Raw genomic sequence first — 16,330 nt, 5'->3', positions numbered from 1 at the left:
TATCTCTAGGCAGAACAATTTCCGCACGAATCGATAGTTCCACTTTGCGGAATTTGGTGATAGACTCACTGCTAAGCTTTGCTAGACGGCAATCTGACCCGCCATTGGATGCTTCTCATGAAAGGTCGTGGGTGGGGGTGTAGAAAAGGCCAGTGAGTAATGTAAGACACGGCCGTAAATTTCTCTCGTGTCGCGTCAGCCAGCCAGTAGTGCCAATCAGGAGAATCCACACTCGAAGGCGAAGCAATAGTGGGACTGTTGATCCCTAACCAGTGGATGAGGGCTCCTGCAATTGGCGCGCATCAGGCAACCACGATATTTCTTGTCATGGGCTTGTCTCAGGAACCAGGGTCCAGGTGCAATTAAAAGTGGATGTTGACTCAGGCGAGAAGTGAAATTGGTAGCAGCTCCGGCACGAAGCTGAAAGAAGAGTTTGACAACTCCGAGTCTGTGCCCTAGGCTGCAGGGCTGACCAACATCCTTAGCATTTGTCTTCTCTTTATAGTTTGAGGTTATCCCAGCCGTGCTCTCCCTCTCAACATACACTCCTTCCTAACTCACCTCATCACCATGATTCGACCGTTCCTTTCGTTAACCGCCGTCTTCCTGGGCGCTCTTACTGTGTCGGCAGAAGACCCAGACATCTATACTCTATTTCCTCGATCGACTATCAGTAAACCCTACACTTTAAACCTTCCAGTTGCAGGATGTGCCTTTACATACACTGAATGCGTCGAGAACATTCCTCCCTCCTCTATTGTATGCTATTTACCCGGCTTCGTAACCTCTGGATTGCACTAATTGAACCAGTCGGTTACATTCTCAACCGAAAATGACACCCTCCTCGCAAACAAAGAAATAATCTTCCCAGCTTACATGCCAATGGAATTCTCCGCAGAGCGAAAGAGCGATCTAACACCCGAAAGCATTCACGTCGCCTACGCCATAGACGTCCAGCCCCTCCCTCACCAGCCCGATACCATGCTCTCCGACCTCTACCGCTTGACCATTACACTCATGGATCTCCAAGGCCGGATTGCCACCAAAAGCCCAGTTTCTATCGGCATGCTCCGAGACAACGAGGGCAATCTCCAGATCATCCAAGTTGAAGAGTCTTCGTACCAACGCTTCCACCACCACCTGCCGCAGGCCGAGGAGACGGAAAAGGGCGGCAGCTGGTGGGAGGTCAAGCAGTGGCGGTCGCTTTACCTTGATCTTCTGCGCGAGAAGTCCTATTCATGGGATTGTCCTTCAGACCGTCACTCGGCATATGCTAATGACCGCGTCGAATGCAGCCATCATCACCACCAGACCCCCTCTGACTGGGGACGCGACCGACACTACATGAAACACCTCCGACCGGTCCTTGTACCTGCGATGATGGGCATGGCTGCGGGCGTCGTGGCTTGTGTCCTGGGATTCATTATCGGGAAGATCATCGTCGCAGTCTACTGTTTGCTGCATGAGCGCGAGCGCGGCGAGGAAGACTATGAAAGGGGAGTTGAGGATGTTAGCTTCTCGTCATGGGCCGAGAAGCAAAGGTTGATGGCGAGGGACAACTACGCTCCTTGCGAATAACACTGATTTCCTTTTTGTTTATACGGCCATTGTACTACCTACTACCACTGCATTCATTCAATCTGTGATCGTTTATGCCCGGTTTATGCCCGTCCTGGTCGCACCGCCACTGCGAAGCACCTCACCATCGTCGCTTACAACGCTGTGTATCCATCCTGGCCTTTCTCTTGGGCAATAATTCTCAGGCTGCAATGAAATCGCACAGTGACTGCAGGGTCTACACTGCTCTAGGGCCTTGGCAACCTAACACCTAGCCCGAAGTAGTATATGCACTATGCACTTCAAGTGCTCAGCCTCAATGTCAGGGATCGTCCCGGCTCAAGTTCCTCTAAGCGATTGGCGTGAGTGCAAACGACATGGCCAGGTAGTGATTGGGTAGAGAATAAACATTGCTGATTCTGAAGCATCGAATGACGGTCTCGACTGCCTACGCGAACTGCCATAGAGAGTAGAGCACCCCGACCCGGACTCGATTGGACAATGCCGTTGACAAACTGGAGAGAAGAAAGAGGCACAGCCCTCCCACTTACCTCGTCCACCACACGCACCTGCAAGAGTCGAAACAAGTACGGAGAGTACACTCTGGAGACGGAGAAATTGCTCGAAAGCGCAATGACACGAATCTTGCGTACGCTTGATGCAATAATCAGAAAAAAAAAAGAAAACCGGTCCATCTCGCGCTCGGGGTCCGCGGGTTCATCGGATCAATCCGACGCGATCCACAGCATGGATCCCAAACAGACCCAACAATGCGCAACCGACCAATGGGTGTTGGATCTAAACATTGACGTTGTTTCATCGTTATCAATCTCATATTCCGTCTCCGCGGGCGCCAGACTTGCGTTGGATTCTGCTCGAGTTGCTAGTGTGGATTGGATATTCATGAAGCGCTTCGGGATAGTTACGCAAGCTCTGCAGGGCCCTCATTGGATTCACCGAGCCTTGGGCCTGATCGACGGGCTTGGAGCTCGCAAAGCAACAGGTTTCTTGGATGGATTGTCAATGGTGGAGTGGTGGACTTGGCTGTACGACCTTTGAGACATCTTTGTAGAATGGCAGGTTTAGCCGATGAGGCTCAGGCGGGGATTGGCCTGTGTATAGGTACCTATAGATGGTAGGCATCAGCGTTCCACGAGGGGATTTCATCATTTCCATCCTGCCAGCTCGGAATTTGGATCGACAGCTAAGCCTCTAGTCTCTGACGAGATGGGCAATGGTTACGACGTGCCCGTAGGCTTGGCGGCGTCGGGTTCTTGGATACGACCCTCGTGATGGCTTTCCGGGGCTCAGCCGATGAAGCCCAGCATTGCCAAGGGAAGCTCTTGACTTCTAAACCTCCGGGACATCAAGTTCGCCTTTTAGGGAACTTGGGCAATCTCCATTCTTCGATGCTGGCTGGTGCTGTCTTCGCCTGACATGATCTGCCGGGCTTTGAACCTCAGCCGATGCCAAGTGGTAGCATATTGTCCGGTCTTGCCTGCAACGGCTCACGCGCGGAAACTTCAGTCCCAATCCTGGAGATGGCTATTACTTGACAAGAGACTATTGAAGTTCGATTGTTCATCAATTGTAATAGCAGCGCTAATCCTATGCAAAACCTGTGGTATGGGACCTTCACCACCTACAAAACGGCCCTAACCCTCCCTCCCTGCTCCCGAGTTCCAAACTCATACTCCCCAGCCAACCTCCTCCCCTCAGAATCAATAACCGGCTCCCCCACAACCATGCCCTTGATCACTCTACCAAAATACTCAATCTCAACGCCCGTACCATCCGCAACACCACCCGGCAACCAAGCATAAACCAGTGGCTTGCCGATCGTATACGCGAATGCTGCAGTCGTGACATACCCGACACTCTTCCCACCGACGAAGACCGGCTCCTTTCCCATGACCATGCTTTTTCCGTCGTCGATTGTGATCGGGCGGAGGCGCCGGGTAAGGGGTGTTTTGTTTCTGGATGATAGGGCGGATTTTCCGATGAAGGGTGTTGACTTGGAAGAGTCAATAACGAGGGATAATCCCGCTTCGTAGGGATCATGTTCCGTCGTAAGATCCGTTCCATACGTGCGATATCCTTTCTCTAGCCGCAGCGCATTGAACGCCGCTCGACCAGCAGGAATAAGACCATGATGCTTTCCAGCCGCATGAAGAGCATCCCAAAGCCGCAGGCCATGATCAGCGCTCGTCTGAATTTCCCACCCATATTCACCGACGTAGGACTTTCTCAGTAAGAGTACGGGGACAGTCGCGATTGTGATTGCTTTGGCGGTCATGTAGGGGAGGGCCTTATTTGAGATTGTGTCTCTGGGCACACCGGCGGAGACAAGCACGTCTGCTGCGCGGGGACCCCAGAGACCAACACAGCTTGTTGCCCCTGTTATATCGGATACTGTTACCCAGTCCTTTGGTGATGTGGTTGATTGGTGTCTTGCGGCGCGGGAAAGGTACGCGAGGTCTGTTGCGCTATTTGCGCCAATCTGGTATGTTGTTTGGTCGAGTCGAGTGACAAAGATGTCGCCTCTAATTCCGGCGTTGTCGTTTAGCATTAGTGTATAGATGATCTTTCCAGGGCTGAGGTTCATCTCGGATGTCGTCAGACCCTGCAGCAATGCGACCGCACCAGGCCCGGACACGATAAATCGGTGAAACGAAGACATATCGTACATAGCGACTGCATTCCTCGTCTTCCACGCTTCAACAGCCGTGATGGGAGAGTAGAAGCGCGACGACCAGTCATCCCTTTCAATAGGCCTCCATGCCTCCGGCAAAGACTGCAACAGCGTCTTATTACACTCATACCAAAAAGGCCTCTCCCACCCCCCAAGCTCCATAAAAAACGCCCCCAATTCAACCTGTCGCGCATAAAACGGACTCCGTCTCAAACCCCTAGGCGACGTCTTCGGTTGCAAGGGATGAAGAATATCATAGATCTCAACGAAATTCTGCTGGGATGTCTCGCTCACGTACTCGCGATTCAACTGGACGTCTTCAAATCTTGAAAGTTTGCATTCAGAGATATCAACGTCCGAATATCCCCTTGTTAATATCTGCGCGAGAGCCCTCGCGACTCCAGCGCTATGCGTAACCCAGACTGCCTCGGCGACGAAGAATCCGTCTACCTTTGGTGCCTGGCCGATTAGGGGTCCGCCGTCGGGCGTAAAGCTGAAGATGCCGTTGAAGCCGTCGTCGATGTCTGTTTTGCGCAGTGCAGGAAGTAACTTCTTCGTCTCTTCCCACGCTGGCGCGAAGTCGCTCTCTGTGAAGTCTAGGCGAGATGGCATATTCTTCTCGCTCACGTCCCTGGGCGTTGGACCTAGTTCCCCTGCAACAATAGGCATGGGTTTATGCCCGTAGTACCCAATTCCATATCTATCTCCATGCTCCCGGTAATAAAGATCCTGATCTTGGTGTCGCAGGATCGGCAAAGTGGCATTCATCCCATTGATACGGATATTAACATTGCGATCCCCCAACTCAGCAACCGGTCCCGTCTTCGCGTATTGATGCGCCAGCGGTAAAAGCGGGATATCAACGCCGGCCATAGCGCCGATTTCAGCGCCCCAGAATCCAGCGCAGGAGACGAGGATGTCTGTTTCGTAGGTCCCATTTGTTGTCTCCACTCCTGTTACCGTTCCGTTCTCCTGGGTGATTCCTGTTACACGCGTATGTGGGATATACCGCACGCCCTGTTCCTGCGTCCGGGATATAAGGAGCTGTGTTGCGCGCGCTGCAAGTGCCAGACCATCGGATGGGATATGTAATCCCGCAAGTACCATATCTCGATTCAAATGAGGGTATAAAGCTAGACATTCCTTCTTTGATATAAGTCGAGCATCAACGCCCCAAGCCTTCGCATACCCTAGCTTTCTCTTCAACTCTTGCACTCGTTCCTCTGTCGTCGCGACTTCCAACCCGCCTAGCTGATTAAAGCATGGAATCCCCTCACTTTCAATGGATAGCAGTTTCTGCACTGTATATTGCGCGAACCGCGTCATTGTCTTTGACGGGCTCGTTTGGAAGACCAGGCCTGGGGCATGAGACGTTGAGCCGCCTGCTAGGTGGAGGGGGCCTTGCTCGAGAACTGTTATGGCTGCGCCGGGCCATCCTAAGTTTAGGAGTTCGTCGGCGAGGTTTGTGCCGACTATGCCGGCGCCGATTATGATTATGCGTTTTGAGGGGGGTGGCATGTTGGATGGTGGAAGGGTGTGATTGTGTGAGGTCGTGGGCTCGTCAAGTCGTCAATTCGTGAATCGTTGATTATTGAAACATTGCTTTTGACTGGAAGAAATGCTCGGTCTGTATACTATAGTATAGTCATAGCTATAGTCATCACTATCTACCGCCAGTTGGAGAGGCTAGACCCCGCACCTGCACCGTCCCACGGGTCCGACTCCGAATATCCTACCAGGGTGCCTGACACCATTCCTCCGTCAAGCATAACGGATTCCGCTCCCGAGCCGAGTCTCTTCCTAACTTTCCGGGCGCAATGCAATCATAGTGGCTATCTAGCACGAGTTTGCTGTAAAAGATAACGTGGCGGGAGACTCGGTCGTGAGCCGGACCCCGCAGTGCCACGTTTGATCTGGACCCAGCCCTGATAAAGATCGTTGCCATGTTGGGGCAGCGGTTCCGGTATTCCGTTTAAGTACAAGTGGCTACTAAATATACATGGCTGACTGCACAGTGCAGAGCCGAGGGTGTGCGCTGTGGAGATAAGGTACCCCGCGTTGCTAGGACTGGGAAGAGTGTTGCATTATGGCTAGGTTCTTGCTTGGTTTGCTGGTTTCGTGGAGAGTATGTTTGGGGTGGAAATTTTAGATGTTACGAGATTTTGAATACCCCTTGCTGCTAGCTGACTTACAAGTCACGTTTCTCTCATTCTTCAGTTCTTGAAGAATGGTTGACGGCTGTTATCGCTGGTGGGGTTTCAGATGTAGGTAGGCACAGTTGAGATCTCACCGCAGCGATAAGGATGCCGAGGGAAAACATACAGGGTATGGTACTCACAATCCCAATCTCACCAGAACATGCATGGGCACCATACAGTAACCACTGGGAAAGTCACTCTCTTATCTTTGTCACACGAGCCATAGTAGCAACGAGTACTTAGGACTGGCTAGAGATACCTGCCCGAAACTCAAAGGGCAAGGATAAGCCGGGCAGGATTTAACATGTCGCATGGGCGCAATAAACCTAGATATCGTTAACAGTATCCTTTGTCTACCATAGGTTACATAGGGAAGGAGCGCGTGGGGACAAAACACGTTGAACCGGCGGTACAGCTGCTTGGGACATTTCCTTATCAGCGGGTTGCCGAAGGATCATGGGTGCCGCCGCTGCGGTGTGCAAACGTCTGATATGGTAGGCCTGGCGATCCTGTAAGCTGCTTGGGAATTGTCGCATTTGGATTGGTGGTGGTTTGGTCGCTTTGGATGATGGGCTTCGTGGCTGTTTGGTCGCTCGGGAGATGGTGAAGTTGCCTAGCACTTGTTGGTGAAACTTGCTCGTAGATGAAGACCAGAATCTCTCAGAGAAGTCGTTTCGCATGATTGATGTCTATAAATTCCCGAGATTCCACCACGCCGAGCCTTCAATGTCACCGATCATCGGTGCAGAGTTGTACTCGACGTCGTCCATATTACCGAACTGTGTAGACTCAGCCCATAGCCACGGCGTGTTAAGCATCAGACTGTCGACGGGCGCAACGAGTGGATCACGAAGCGACGTGGTTCGGAGAGCCTCCGCTGTCGCTGCTCTAGGACTCCGGTATAGTGGCATTGGGACAGCTTGACCACCGTCGGTGGTGTTGACGCTGACTTCGGGCGACGCGGTGACTATAATGTCCACTGTAGCTGCCTCGTTTCCTGGCGTGGACGCAAATGCAGGCGTGAGATTAGGATGCAGGAGGTTTTCTCTTCCTGACTCGTCAGTTACGTTGTACTCTAGGATATCCCACATTAGAGGGATGTTTAGCCGGATTTTTGACGGAACCCAGTCGTCAAGATCTAGGACATCAGTGCCAGAGGCAATTCTAGTGAGCTCGTCCAGCTTTCGACTCTAGCGAAATGGTCAGTGTTGGGCTGTGGACGAAGGGTAACCACTCACCAATCCTTCACAAGCGCGCGAAAAGGGAACGAAGCTGCGAAGAAAATCACTGCATTTGGCAAGATCTGCCCGCGACTTGTACTTCAAACGAGGATCATCAGCACAACAGTAGTAGAGCTGGACACTGGCTGCGATTGCAGCAACGTGGCCGAAAAATGGATCGGCAAGACGTAGTTTCTTCTCAGAAACCATATCAATGAGTCTCACAATCCAGGTCGCGTGCAGCAGAACAAGTTCCGACGACCGGCGCCAGAAGCTGTTTGGGATTGCGAGATTGGGATTGTGCTGGGATGCGATGATGTACAGAAATGGATGGTTGAGCACAGTGAGGGTTGCGTGATACATAAACTGTAGCTTCACCCAGGGCACCCAATATACACGGTTGACAGCAAGCTCCTCTGCTGTTCGTCTGTAAAACTGAACATGTTCGTAGCGATGGCAGAGAGGGGTGCTGTTCTCAATCTCTGTCAAGTCGGAAAGAACGACCGAATACATTGACTCGTGCCTCCAGGGCTCGGTGAGTCGGTTGCTCGCACAGTGTGAGACGTATGCTCGGGCTTTACTCCACACCCAGCCAAAGTGAATGGACATGGTCCAGATTCCTGTATCATCCGGTGAGGAGCATCCAACGGTGTCTCTTGGTGGCGGTGGTGGGTTAGGAATCGTGTTCTTCTCCTGCTCCATGTGCCCGCCACTAGAGAGGTAAGAGGGTCGCCAAGTCGCAGTCGGAATGCTGAGCAGGCCTGTTTGTCGTCCATATGACTGTTCCAGGAGTTGAAGGCTCCAGAAAAGGCGTTTCTTTTGCTCTGCCTGTCGATCGTCGCGGTGGTATGCTGCGTCGGTGTCCAGCATCGCCGCTCGACAGAGCTGCAATCCGAGGCCCAGATAGAATCGGCCCAGTTGCAACTGACCATCTATTTCAAGTTAGCAGCCACTTCTATGGAGTAAAAGCAAGAGAAATGTACCTATAAACGAAGAATACGCAAGCAAACACAGACTCTCAATAGTCGCCAACTCCACAGTCCCATTCGCAATACGAAGCATAATCAAACTCTTCGCGCTATCGGCATAACGATGCCCCTGATCTGCCTCCCGAGAGAATCGCATCGTCAATGCCAAAATACTGCAAATGAGTTCCTCAGGGTGATGTTCAATATTTCCGAGCTCCTTGATGTTGAAGCACCAGACCGGCTGGCGATGGCAACATTCGAAGTAGAGGTCGATGGCTTTAGCAATGACCAAGGAAGAAGTCGGTGGACTCGCATCGTCCAGCCCGAAGATTGAGGGAAAGGCGTTATCTTGTTGGTAGTTTATGTCTCCGTGGGAGTTTGCGTTGAAGTCTGGTGGTTCCTCGATGACATGTGGCTGCTCTTGATGGTTCGACTGTGCCCCGCGTAAGATTTGGTTGACTTTCTCTTCGAGCTCCGCGAGGCGATCTTTCTATTGAGATGTCAGTTGTATATTCTCTCTAAAATTTGGAAATTAAACATACGTTCGGGCCACCCGTAGAACCCCCCGCCGCCGCATAAGAACACTGCTGGTTAAGCCTTACACAACAAGAACAAGCCGGTTTCTCCCCAGGACACCGTGTCTTCTTCCTCCGGCAGTTAATGCAAGCGTGATTCGAGCGTAGGCGCCTCCGCGTATCCGTCATGTTTCACAGCAGTCAATATTTGTCAGTTGTACGTGGTAAGTGGTGAGAATAAAAGAAGGTCAGCGGGAGATCCGCGGCCAAAAGGCTTCGAGTGCACTAGATGGTGTCACTTGGTCAATAGGAATGAGGAATAAAGGAAGAGAAGAGAGGGGAGCGAGGAGAATGACCGCATAATGTTAGTAGCGCTTGGGCCAGGTATTATCTGCGGGGTCACGGGGCGGGATCTGTTGGCCCAATCGGGAAGGACACTCTCCACCTGACTGCCTTAGGGTTACTGCTCCGCCAATAAAAAGTCCTTCTTACACAGCTGTCGGATCGAGTCCGATAAGTCAGGGCGTCTTGCCAAGGTAAAAGGTCATTCATCATTCGTTAACGAGGTATACGTGAAACTATGGTCAATCTAGAACTAAAAAGAAACAAACGCTATGAAGTTGAGGTACTGGACTCTGGAACCATCTACCATGCAATAGCTGCTGGCCTCTGTCCAAGACTCGAACAGCACTCGCCACCATCTGGTTGGCAGCTTGTAAGGCTAGAGCAGAGCAGCTCGTCTTTGTGACTGACCGAGGCCTCCTTGGGCAACCTCTGTCTGGCCGGCCAGATCTCCTCCTTGGCCTTCTGCTCCTTCTCAAAGTGCTCTGTGACCAGGTCTCTGACAACCTTCTGGAAGTACAGCGGCCCCTTCTCCATAGTCGGGTGGAGCTCTCCATTAACAAAGACGCCGGTGTTGAGATTCCGCTGGGCCTGTGCGCACAGATCCTTGTCCTCGGACATGACCCGCTTGTAGATAGAGTCGATCATGTTAAAGTCCTCGTCGCTAGAGTTCTTGTTGCGGAAGACTTCATACTTCATGATCGATTTTGCGGGGGCGAGGGGGACGAAGCGCTGCATGAGGATAAAGTGGGGACTGCGTCGGTCAGCACCTGCATGCTTTGCATTAATTGGGGATGTGGGACTTACGAGACTGTCATGGAGGCATTAGGGAAGTAGTATGTGGCGGCAACCTTGAGTCCGGCCTCGATCTGCTCCGGCTTGGAGTGGGCGTCGTGGATAATGCCGGCGTCCTTGGTGTCGACGGAGTATGTGTTGAGATCGGCGATGGAGGGGATGTCGGGGTGCGTCGTCGCGCAGTGGTAGCACTCGTTGTAGTTGTCTGCCAGGATCTTCCAGTTGTATGGGCCCTCCATCTCCCAGGTGTGGTCAAAGTAGTACTCATCCCACTTGATCCCCTGGAAGCGGGGCTGCATGTCGATGCCCCCAAAGTCCTGCTCCCAGGAGATCTCAGGCACGGGGTTCGAATCCATGTTCACCCAGATGAAGCCATTGTTGTCAATGTGGACGTGAATAGGCAACAGACCGTTCTTGCTCTTGTCGAAGCCATCGAGGTCCTGGTACCCAGGAGCCTTTGCCAACTTTCCATTCAGCCCGTAGGACCACCCGTGGTATCTGCAAGAGAAGATGCGGGAGGTGCCGCCCTCTTCCGTGACGACGGGGAACGCCCGGTGGCGACAGACATTGTGAAAAGCGTTGATCTCGCCCTGGCGGTCTTTGACGAGGATAAACTGGAACCCGGACACTTCATAGCGGAGCCAGTCGCCGGCGTTGGGGAGGCGGAGCTTGTGGGTCGTGAGCAGCCATTTCCGCGAGAAGATGGCGCGGCGCTCGAGCTCGAACATCTCTTGCGAAGTGTACCAGGAGGAGGGCAGTGCGCGGACGGCGTTCTTGTCGCTGGCAGCTTGGGTCCCGGAGGAGCCCATGCCAAGGTAGTTCCATAGTGATGACATTGTGTAGAGTGTGTAAAAGACAAGCTTTGGAGAACTTGCTATGATGGTTTGGTTTAGGAGTTGATAATCTGTTATCTGATGAGTTCGTCTATGTCAGAGGATGAAGAGCCCTAGATATAGGGCATTCATCCTCCTCTCTGATATCGCAACACCTCATGTTGACGGGTGTCTCGACCATGGTGCAGCACGGAGCCGTTGGGCACCCGACGCCACCTCGAGATAGCAATCCAGGACGGTTCGCCAGCCTTCCTACAATCCCTCATCCTTCAAAGATTGTAAAACAAAGAAGGATCCGGCGGAATTGTGATTTCGATGTGAGCCGGGTCGGTGGCGGAGATAAGGAACCGGCCCACGGCTCACTATCCGTCTCCCTGTAGATCGCTTCCCCGGACCCGGTCTACCGTCATACTTACCCTTACTCACTCGTCTAGTCATGATAAGATCGATACTACGGTGATAGGGAGATCTGCCTCGCCAAGCGTCACATCAAGCATGTCGGCTTCCACTTATGACGCCCGTCTCTATCCGCGGGAAACGTCCCCACAAGCAACGGCAGGAACGGCGATGTGGATGAGCAAACAAATTACGATGAAACAAGTCAACAGTATTGCCTTCATATATATCAACTTCCGGCTTTGAAAGGGCGGCGTGATCAAAATTGACTGGATATCATAAATGTGTGGTATCCCATGTAAGCACGTAGACCGTCATGAAGTTCGCTTGTGCAGGTGATGGAAGGAAAGACCCGACGCTAGGCTATGAACATTTCCTAGGGATCAATTGAGCCGTTTGCATCGTCTTATTTGTCCGATGATTATGTTTAATCTCTATAGCTGCCCCAACTCTGCCGTCGAGTATGCCTATCACCAAGACCACCCCCGCAGGGCAATCGGCAAAGATAGGAAAACGCTTGAAGACACTACTTGGTTTCAGCTAGGACGAGTTTGGACAGTAATGCTTTCCCTATGACCAATAGACAGTTTTTTATTATTTAGGTACCACTATTAGAGGCCTTCTAGCGCGGTATCTCGAATCTTTCCCCGCATTCATCATAGACTATGGGATCTACGAGCCCTGATTCGAGCATTGTATATCCTCCTCCGGTACATAAAGTCTCTCCAAGCCATCATCCTGAGATGTTGTCTATATGCCATTTCACTGCCTTTTCTGTTTCTCTTAAAAGGTTCCTTCATCATGGTGGCCACTCGAGAGATCCAGGCTCCCGGCAAAGAGCCCGAGAAAGTCCCCAAAGACAACAACGCCGCTCCATCCATCCTAGCAGACACCCCCGACGCCACGACTTCCAACGGAACAGAGCATAATGGCCTCCACCGCCGCCTCGAAAACCGGCAAATTCAACTCATCGCAATCGGCGGTTCAATCGGCACAGCCCTATTCGTCAGCATAGGCGAGGGTCTATCCCATGGCGGTCCCGGCAGCCTGTTACTCGCCTACGCAATCTATAGCTTCATGCTATCCCTGGTAAATAATGGCATAGCCGAGATGACAATCTATATGCCCATTAGTGGCTCTTTCATACGGTTGGCGGGCAAATGGGTTGATGAGGCCTTTGGGTTCATGGCCGGTTGGAACTTTTACTTTTATGAGGCGCTGCTGGTGCCGTTTGAGATTACGGCGTTGAATTTGGTGCTGGGGTTTTGGAGGGATGATATTCCTGTTGCGGCTGTTTCGGTTGCTTGTATTGTGCTTTATGCGTGAGTCAGCTCTTCCCTATCACCTTTGTATAGTCCGGTCCGGTTAGGGGGTAACACCTCCGGTCTCTCTAATAATGCTTATCTTTGGACGACAGGACTCACCCTCTCCCCTGCCTTTAAGCTCCTTGTTGACACAAGCTAACCTTTTATTGTCTGTCACAGCCTCCTCAACATCCTAGCAGTAAAAGCCTACGGTGAATCCGAATTCTGGCTTTCAAGCGGCAAAGTCATCCTAATCCTAATCCTCTTCTTCTTCACCTTCGTCACAATGGTCGGCGGTAACCCGCAGCACGATGTCTACGGCTTCCGATACTGGAATTCCCCCGGTTCATTCGCAGAACACCACTCAACCGGCACTCTCGGCCGCTTCAAAGGATTCCTCGCAGCGCTATGGTCCGCCTCATTCACCTGCGTAGGACCCGAATACGTCTCTGTTGTTGCAGCCGAAGCGAAATACCCACGCACCTATATCAAGACGGCGTTCAAAACGGTGTATTACCGCTTCGTGGTGTTCTTTATTGGTGGGGCGCTGTGCGCGGGAATCGTTGTTGCGTACAGCGATCCGGCTCTTATCCAGGCTGTTACGGGCGAAGGATCTGGCTCGGCAGCAGCATCACCTTATGTTATTGCCATGCGGAATCTAGAGATCCAGGCACTCCCGCATCTCATTAATGCCCTACTTGTGACGACGATCTTTTCGGCTGGAAATACATATACCTATTGCGCTACAAGAACACTCTACGGTCTTGCGCTCGACAACCGCGCACCCAAGATCTTCACCCGGTGCACAAACCAGGGGATACCAATCTATTGCTTCGCCGTGACAATGCTCATTGCATGTCTCTCGTTCTTGCAATTATCTAGCAACTCCTCGCAGGTTCTCTCCTGGCTAATCAATCTAACCACGGCCGCGGGAATAATCGACTACATCGTCATGTGCATTACATACATCTGGTTCTACCGGGGCTGTATAGCGCAGGGCTTTGATCGGGATATTCTACCGTACAAGGGGTACTTCCAGCCCTACTGCGCATACATCGGGCTGATCTGGATGATTCTCATTGTGACGTGCTACGGGTATGAATCTTTTACACCGTGGGATATAACGTCTTTCTTTACGCACTATACCATGATTATTGTTGATATTGTGTTGTTTGGTGCTTGGAAGGTGTTTAAGCGGAGTAAGGTGCTGAAACCGCAGGAGTTGGATTTGTATTGGGAGGCGCCGACTGTTACTGCTTATGAGGAGGCGCTTAAGCTTAGGGAGCCGGTTAGGACGTTTTGGGGGGAGGTTTTTGGCTTTTTAAAGATTAGGAAGGAGGGGCGTGTTGATGGGGGTGATGGGGTTGCGTGAGTCTTATTGTTGTTGTTTGTCGCCCTAGCTGCTACGGTACGTATGGGAGACTTCGGATCGTTCCGAAAGCCCGGATGGTTCCGATCTGCCGTGCGCGACTTGCGCTTTGTATAACTTCAGTGCTGGCTTGCCTCTCCCTATCTGTGTTGAGTAATGCTTGTATGTTCTATTGAAAATTTTAACCTTCCTTTACTTGCTTTACTTGATGCAAAATACTTTGATTAGGGTATTCATTCTGCGCGCGTTTGTTGGTCCTGCGACATCTATATATTTGCGTCGATATGGAGTTTGAGAGACTGCCAAGGAGACCGGGGAGGATAGAAGAGAAATCGAAGGAGCAAAACAAAGAGTAACAGAAAGCAACAAGTCATGAGAAGCAAAACCAAGCGAGGGATGAACACATCCTTTCCATCCGAGTCCGCATACAACCACCTTCTGCAGCAGCTGGAAACGCTGGGAAAGTTCTGACGGGCGGGCGAGCGGGCGGTTTTCGGAGCCCTCCTAAAACACGCACCCAAACACAACGTTGCTCAGTATATCGAGGCTACATTATCCCATCCACAATATTCCACAAAGATGCTGCTTGGGTATTTGTCACTGGATTATCATTCAACAGAGACTTTTTGACAAACATAGCCCTAGTTAACCTCGAATTGCATCCGATGCTCTGTGCCAAGACGGGAGACGGTTCGGAGGCGGCTCTCACATTGCGGGGGTTGCTATGCATACCAGTTTGCCACGTTTAAGTATTATAACTTTATGTTTGCCTACGGTATACTCGAATATGCCATGGGAGGCTAAACTGCTCTATCTTCACAGGTAACCGCGAGAAGCGTGTTGGAATTGAACAAGAGCCGTCTGGTGTTCTAGGCGTTGGCAGTAGTGAGCGAGAAAGGGTTAGCTATACTAGGTGCAAGGGTGATGAACAGAGCGAAAATGTAGAGCCAGCCCAGACAAGTGACCCGTGTATCTCCTGTCATAACAATAAAGGAAGGAGCGATGGGTATTGTCCGTGTTTCTGAATAGGAAGGCACGACTACTTACAAATCGGTATACATACTTAACTAACGTATGGGATAGGTAGGCGCGTTCGGGGTCGCTCCTTCCCTCCTTCAAATATCCTGTTGCAGGTCGCTGGGCCTTGTGTTGTTTTGGACTTGAGAGCATTTGCCAATCTGTGGGCAGTTCTCGGCCTACCAGTGCTACGTGCTCCCTACCAATCTACTAATCATTGTCCTTTCTACACAGACGACCTCTCTACCCTCTGAGCCTCCAACACAGAAGATGGAAGCTTGGGTCATTCTCGAGTCGAGGCAGTGGTCTCCCTGCGCACCGGAACCGTACCTCCAGCTCCACTCACCCGTTCACGTCGTCGCCGAGTAGGCACCCCCGCTGAGTGTGACGTCACCATCTGGATATTCATTGCAGCAATACAACTGTATGCGCATATCGAAACATGTCTCGGTTGTGGTGGCCATGTCCACGAGCTTCAGGGGCAGTGGGAGAAGCAACGTCTGCCCCAGTTCTCGTTTGCTACTCCGCCCCCAGATTAGCGGCGCCGATGCGAGTCATGGACATTCCCCGACCAAGAGCATTGTCCCCGGGAGTAGGTTAGCGAGCGAGTAGCATCTCCGATCTCAACCTTTGCCAAAGATCGACAAAGTCGCTTATTGAATATCGAGCGTTAGCCAAACTCGCAGTCATACCATGGTTACAGCTGTGCCTTCGGAAAGACACCGACAGCTTGAAGACTTGCTCTGTACCCACGTCGCCCACGATCTCCGTCTGTTACCCCCTCTTTTTCGCGTGAACTTTGAAGTTGGACTACAATTGCCACAGCGGAAGAGCCCACAATGGCTTGCGCACAGTCGATCGCAAGGTGCTAGATCTGGCATTCGCCGCAGTGCGGAGATGCGGAGAGGCACCGAACCTAACCTTAACACCAGGACAATGACCGTGTAAAGATAAAAGAGACCTCGACACGGGGACCCCTATCCAAAAATTTCACGTGGTTCCGTCGAAATTACTGGACTTCAACCGTGCAGAAATGTGCACCTCAATCTCCTGCTAGAGAGGAAGGGGAAGGTGGGCGCCGGGGTGGCAAACTCTACCAGGCTTGAGCTGCGGTCTAGACCAGG

The 16,330-nt window shown here is 51.8% G+C and overlaps 6 protein-coding genes across 6 annotated transcripts; 3 read left to right on the top strand and 3 right to left on the bottom strand.

Annotated features, from left to right (window-relative positions):
* The first annotated feature begins 415 nt into the window (after nt 1-415).
* BDV14DRAFT_95507 (uncharacterized protein) lies at nt 416-1,818 on the top strand. Its single transcript, XM_073777919.1, has 2 exons — nt 416-759; nt 811-1,818. The coding sequence occupies exons 1-2, from the start codon at nt 571-573 to the stop codon at nt 1,576-1,578; spliced, it is 957 nt and encodes a 318-aa protein (XP_073625973.1). The 5' UTR covers nt 416-570; the 3' UTR covers nt 1,579-1,818.
* On the top strand, nt 1,788-2,908 carry BDV14DRAFT_95516 (uncharacterized protein). Its single transcript, XM_073777920.1, has 2 exons — nt 1,788-1,919; nt 1,983-2,908. The coding sequence occupies exon 2, from the start codon at nt 2,059-2,061 to the stop codon at nt 2,614-2,616; it is 558 nt and encodes a 185-aa protein (XP_073625972.1). The 5' UTR covers nt 1,788-1,919; nt 1,983-2,058; the 3' UTR covers nt 2,617-2,908.
* A 172-nt stretch (nt 2,909-3,080) lies between these two features.
* BDV14DRAFT_191212 (GcvT family protein) lies at nt 3,081-5,767 on the bottom strand (the record flags this gene model as incomplete). Its single annotated transcript, XM_073771462.1, has 2 exons — nt 3,081-3,102; nt 3,252-5,767. The coding sequence occupies 2 exons, from the start codon at nt 5,765-5,767 to the stop codon at nt 3,081-3,083; spliced, it is 2,538 nt and encodes an 845-aa protein (XP_073625971.1).
* A 1,369-nt stretch (nt 5,768-7,136) lies between these two features.
* BDV14DRAFT_210193 (putative C6 transcription factor) lies at nt 7,137-9,452 on the bottom strand (the record flags this gene model as incomplete). Its single annotated transcript, XM_073775834.1, has 4 exons — nt 9,178-9,452; nt 8,651-9,125; nt 7,686-8,599; nt 7,137-7,637 (listed from the first exon to the last, which is right to left on the bottom strand). Exons 1-4 carry the CDS (start codon nt 9,337-9,339, stop codon nt 7,137-7,139), a joined length of 2,052 nt encoding a protein of 683 aa, XP_073625970.1. The 5' UTR covers nt 9,340-9,452.
* A 343-nt stretch (nt 9,453-9,795) lies between these two features.
* Nucleotides 9,796-11,123, bottom strand: BDV14DRAFT_191210 (aromatic ring-hydroxylating oxygenase subunit alpha; the record flags this gene model as incomplete). The annotated part of the gene is made up of 2 exons (XM_073771461.1): nt 9,796-10,246; nt 10,300-11,123. 2 exons carry the CDS (start codon nt 11,121-11,123, stop codon nt 9,796-9,798), a joined length of 1,275 nt encoding a protein of 424 aa, XP_073625969.1.
* Nucleotides 11,124-12,317: 1,194 nt separating this feature from the next.
* Nucleotides 12,318-14,566, top strand: BDV14DRAFT_210191 (amino acid permease/ SLC12A domain-containing protein; the record flags this gene model as incomplete). Its single annotated transcript, XM_073775833.1, has 2 exons — nt 12,318-12,838; nt 13,001-14,566. 2 exons carry the CDS (start codon nt 12,318-12,320, stop codon nt 14,190-14,192), a joined length of 1,713 nt encoding a protein of 570 aa, XP_073625968.1. The 3' UTR covers nt 14,193-14,566.
* Nucleotides 14,567-16,330: the final 1,764 nt, after the last annotated feature.

This window comes from Aspergillus stella-maris (genome assembly GCF_047715825.1).
Source record: "Aspergillus stella-maris strain CBS 113639 unplaced genomic scaffold BDV14scaffold_45, whole genome shotgun sequence".
Taxonomy (NCBI): domain Eukaryota; kingdom Fungi; phylum Ascomycota; class Eurotiomycetes; order Eurotiales; family Aspergillaceae; genus Aspergillus; species Aspergillus stella-maris.
The sequence above is the reverse complement of the archived record's forward strand: the minus strand, read 5'-3'. Positions and strand labels throughout refer to the sequence as shown.

Excerpts from the sequence above, each read along its gene's own strand:
- BDV14DRAFT_95516 (XM_073777920.1), top strand. The coding sequence starts at position 2,059 with ATGCCGTTGACAAACTGGAGAGAAGAAAGAGGCACAGCCCTCCCACTT.
- BDV14DRAFT_95507 (XM_073777919.1), top strand. The coding sequence starts at position 571 with ATGATTCGACCGTTCCTTTCGTTAACCGCCGTCTTCCTGGGCGCTCTT. Across the intron at positions 760-810 it reads ACATTCCTCCCTCCTCTATT|TCGGTTACATTCTCAACCGA; the intron begins GTATGCTATTTA and ends TAATTGAACCAG.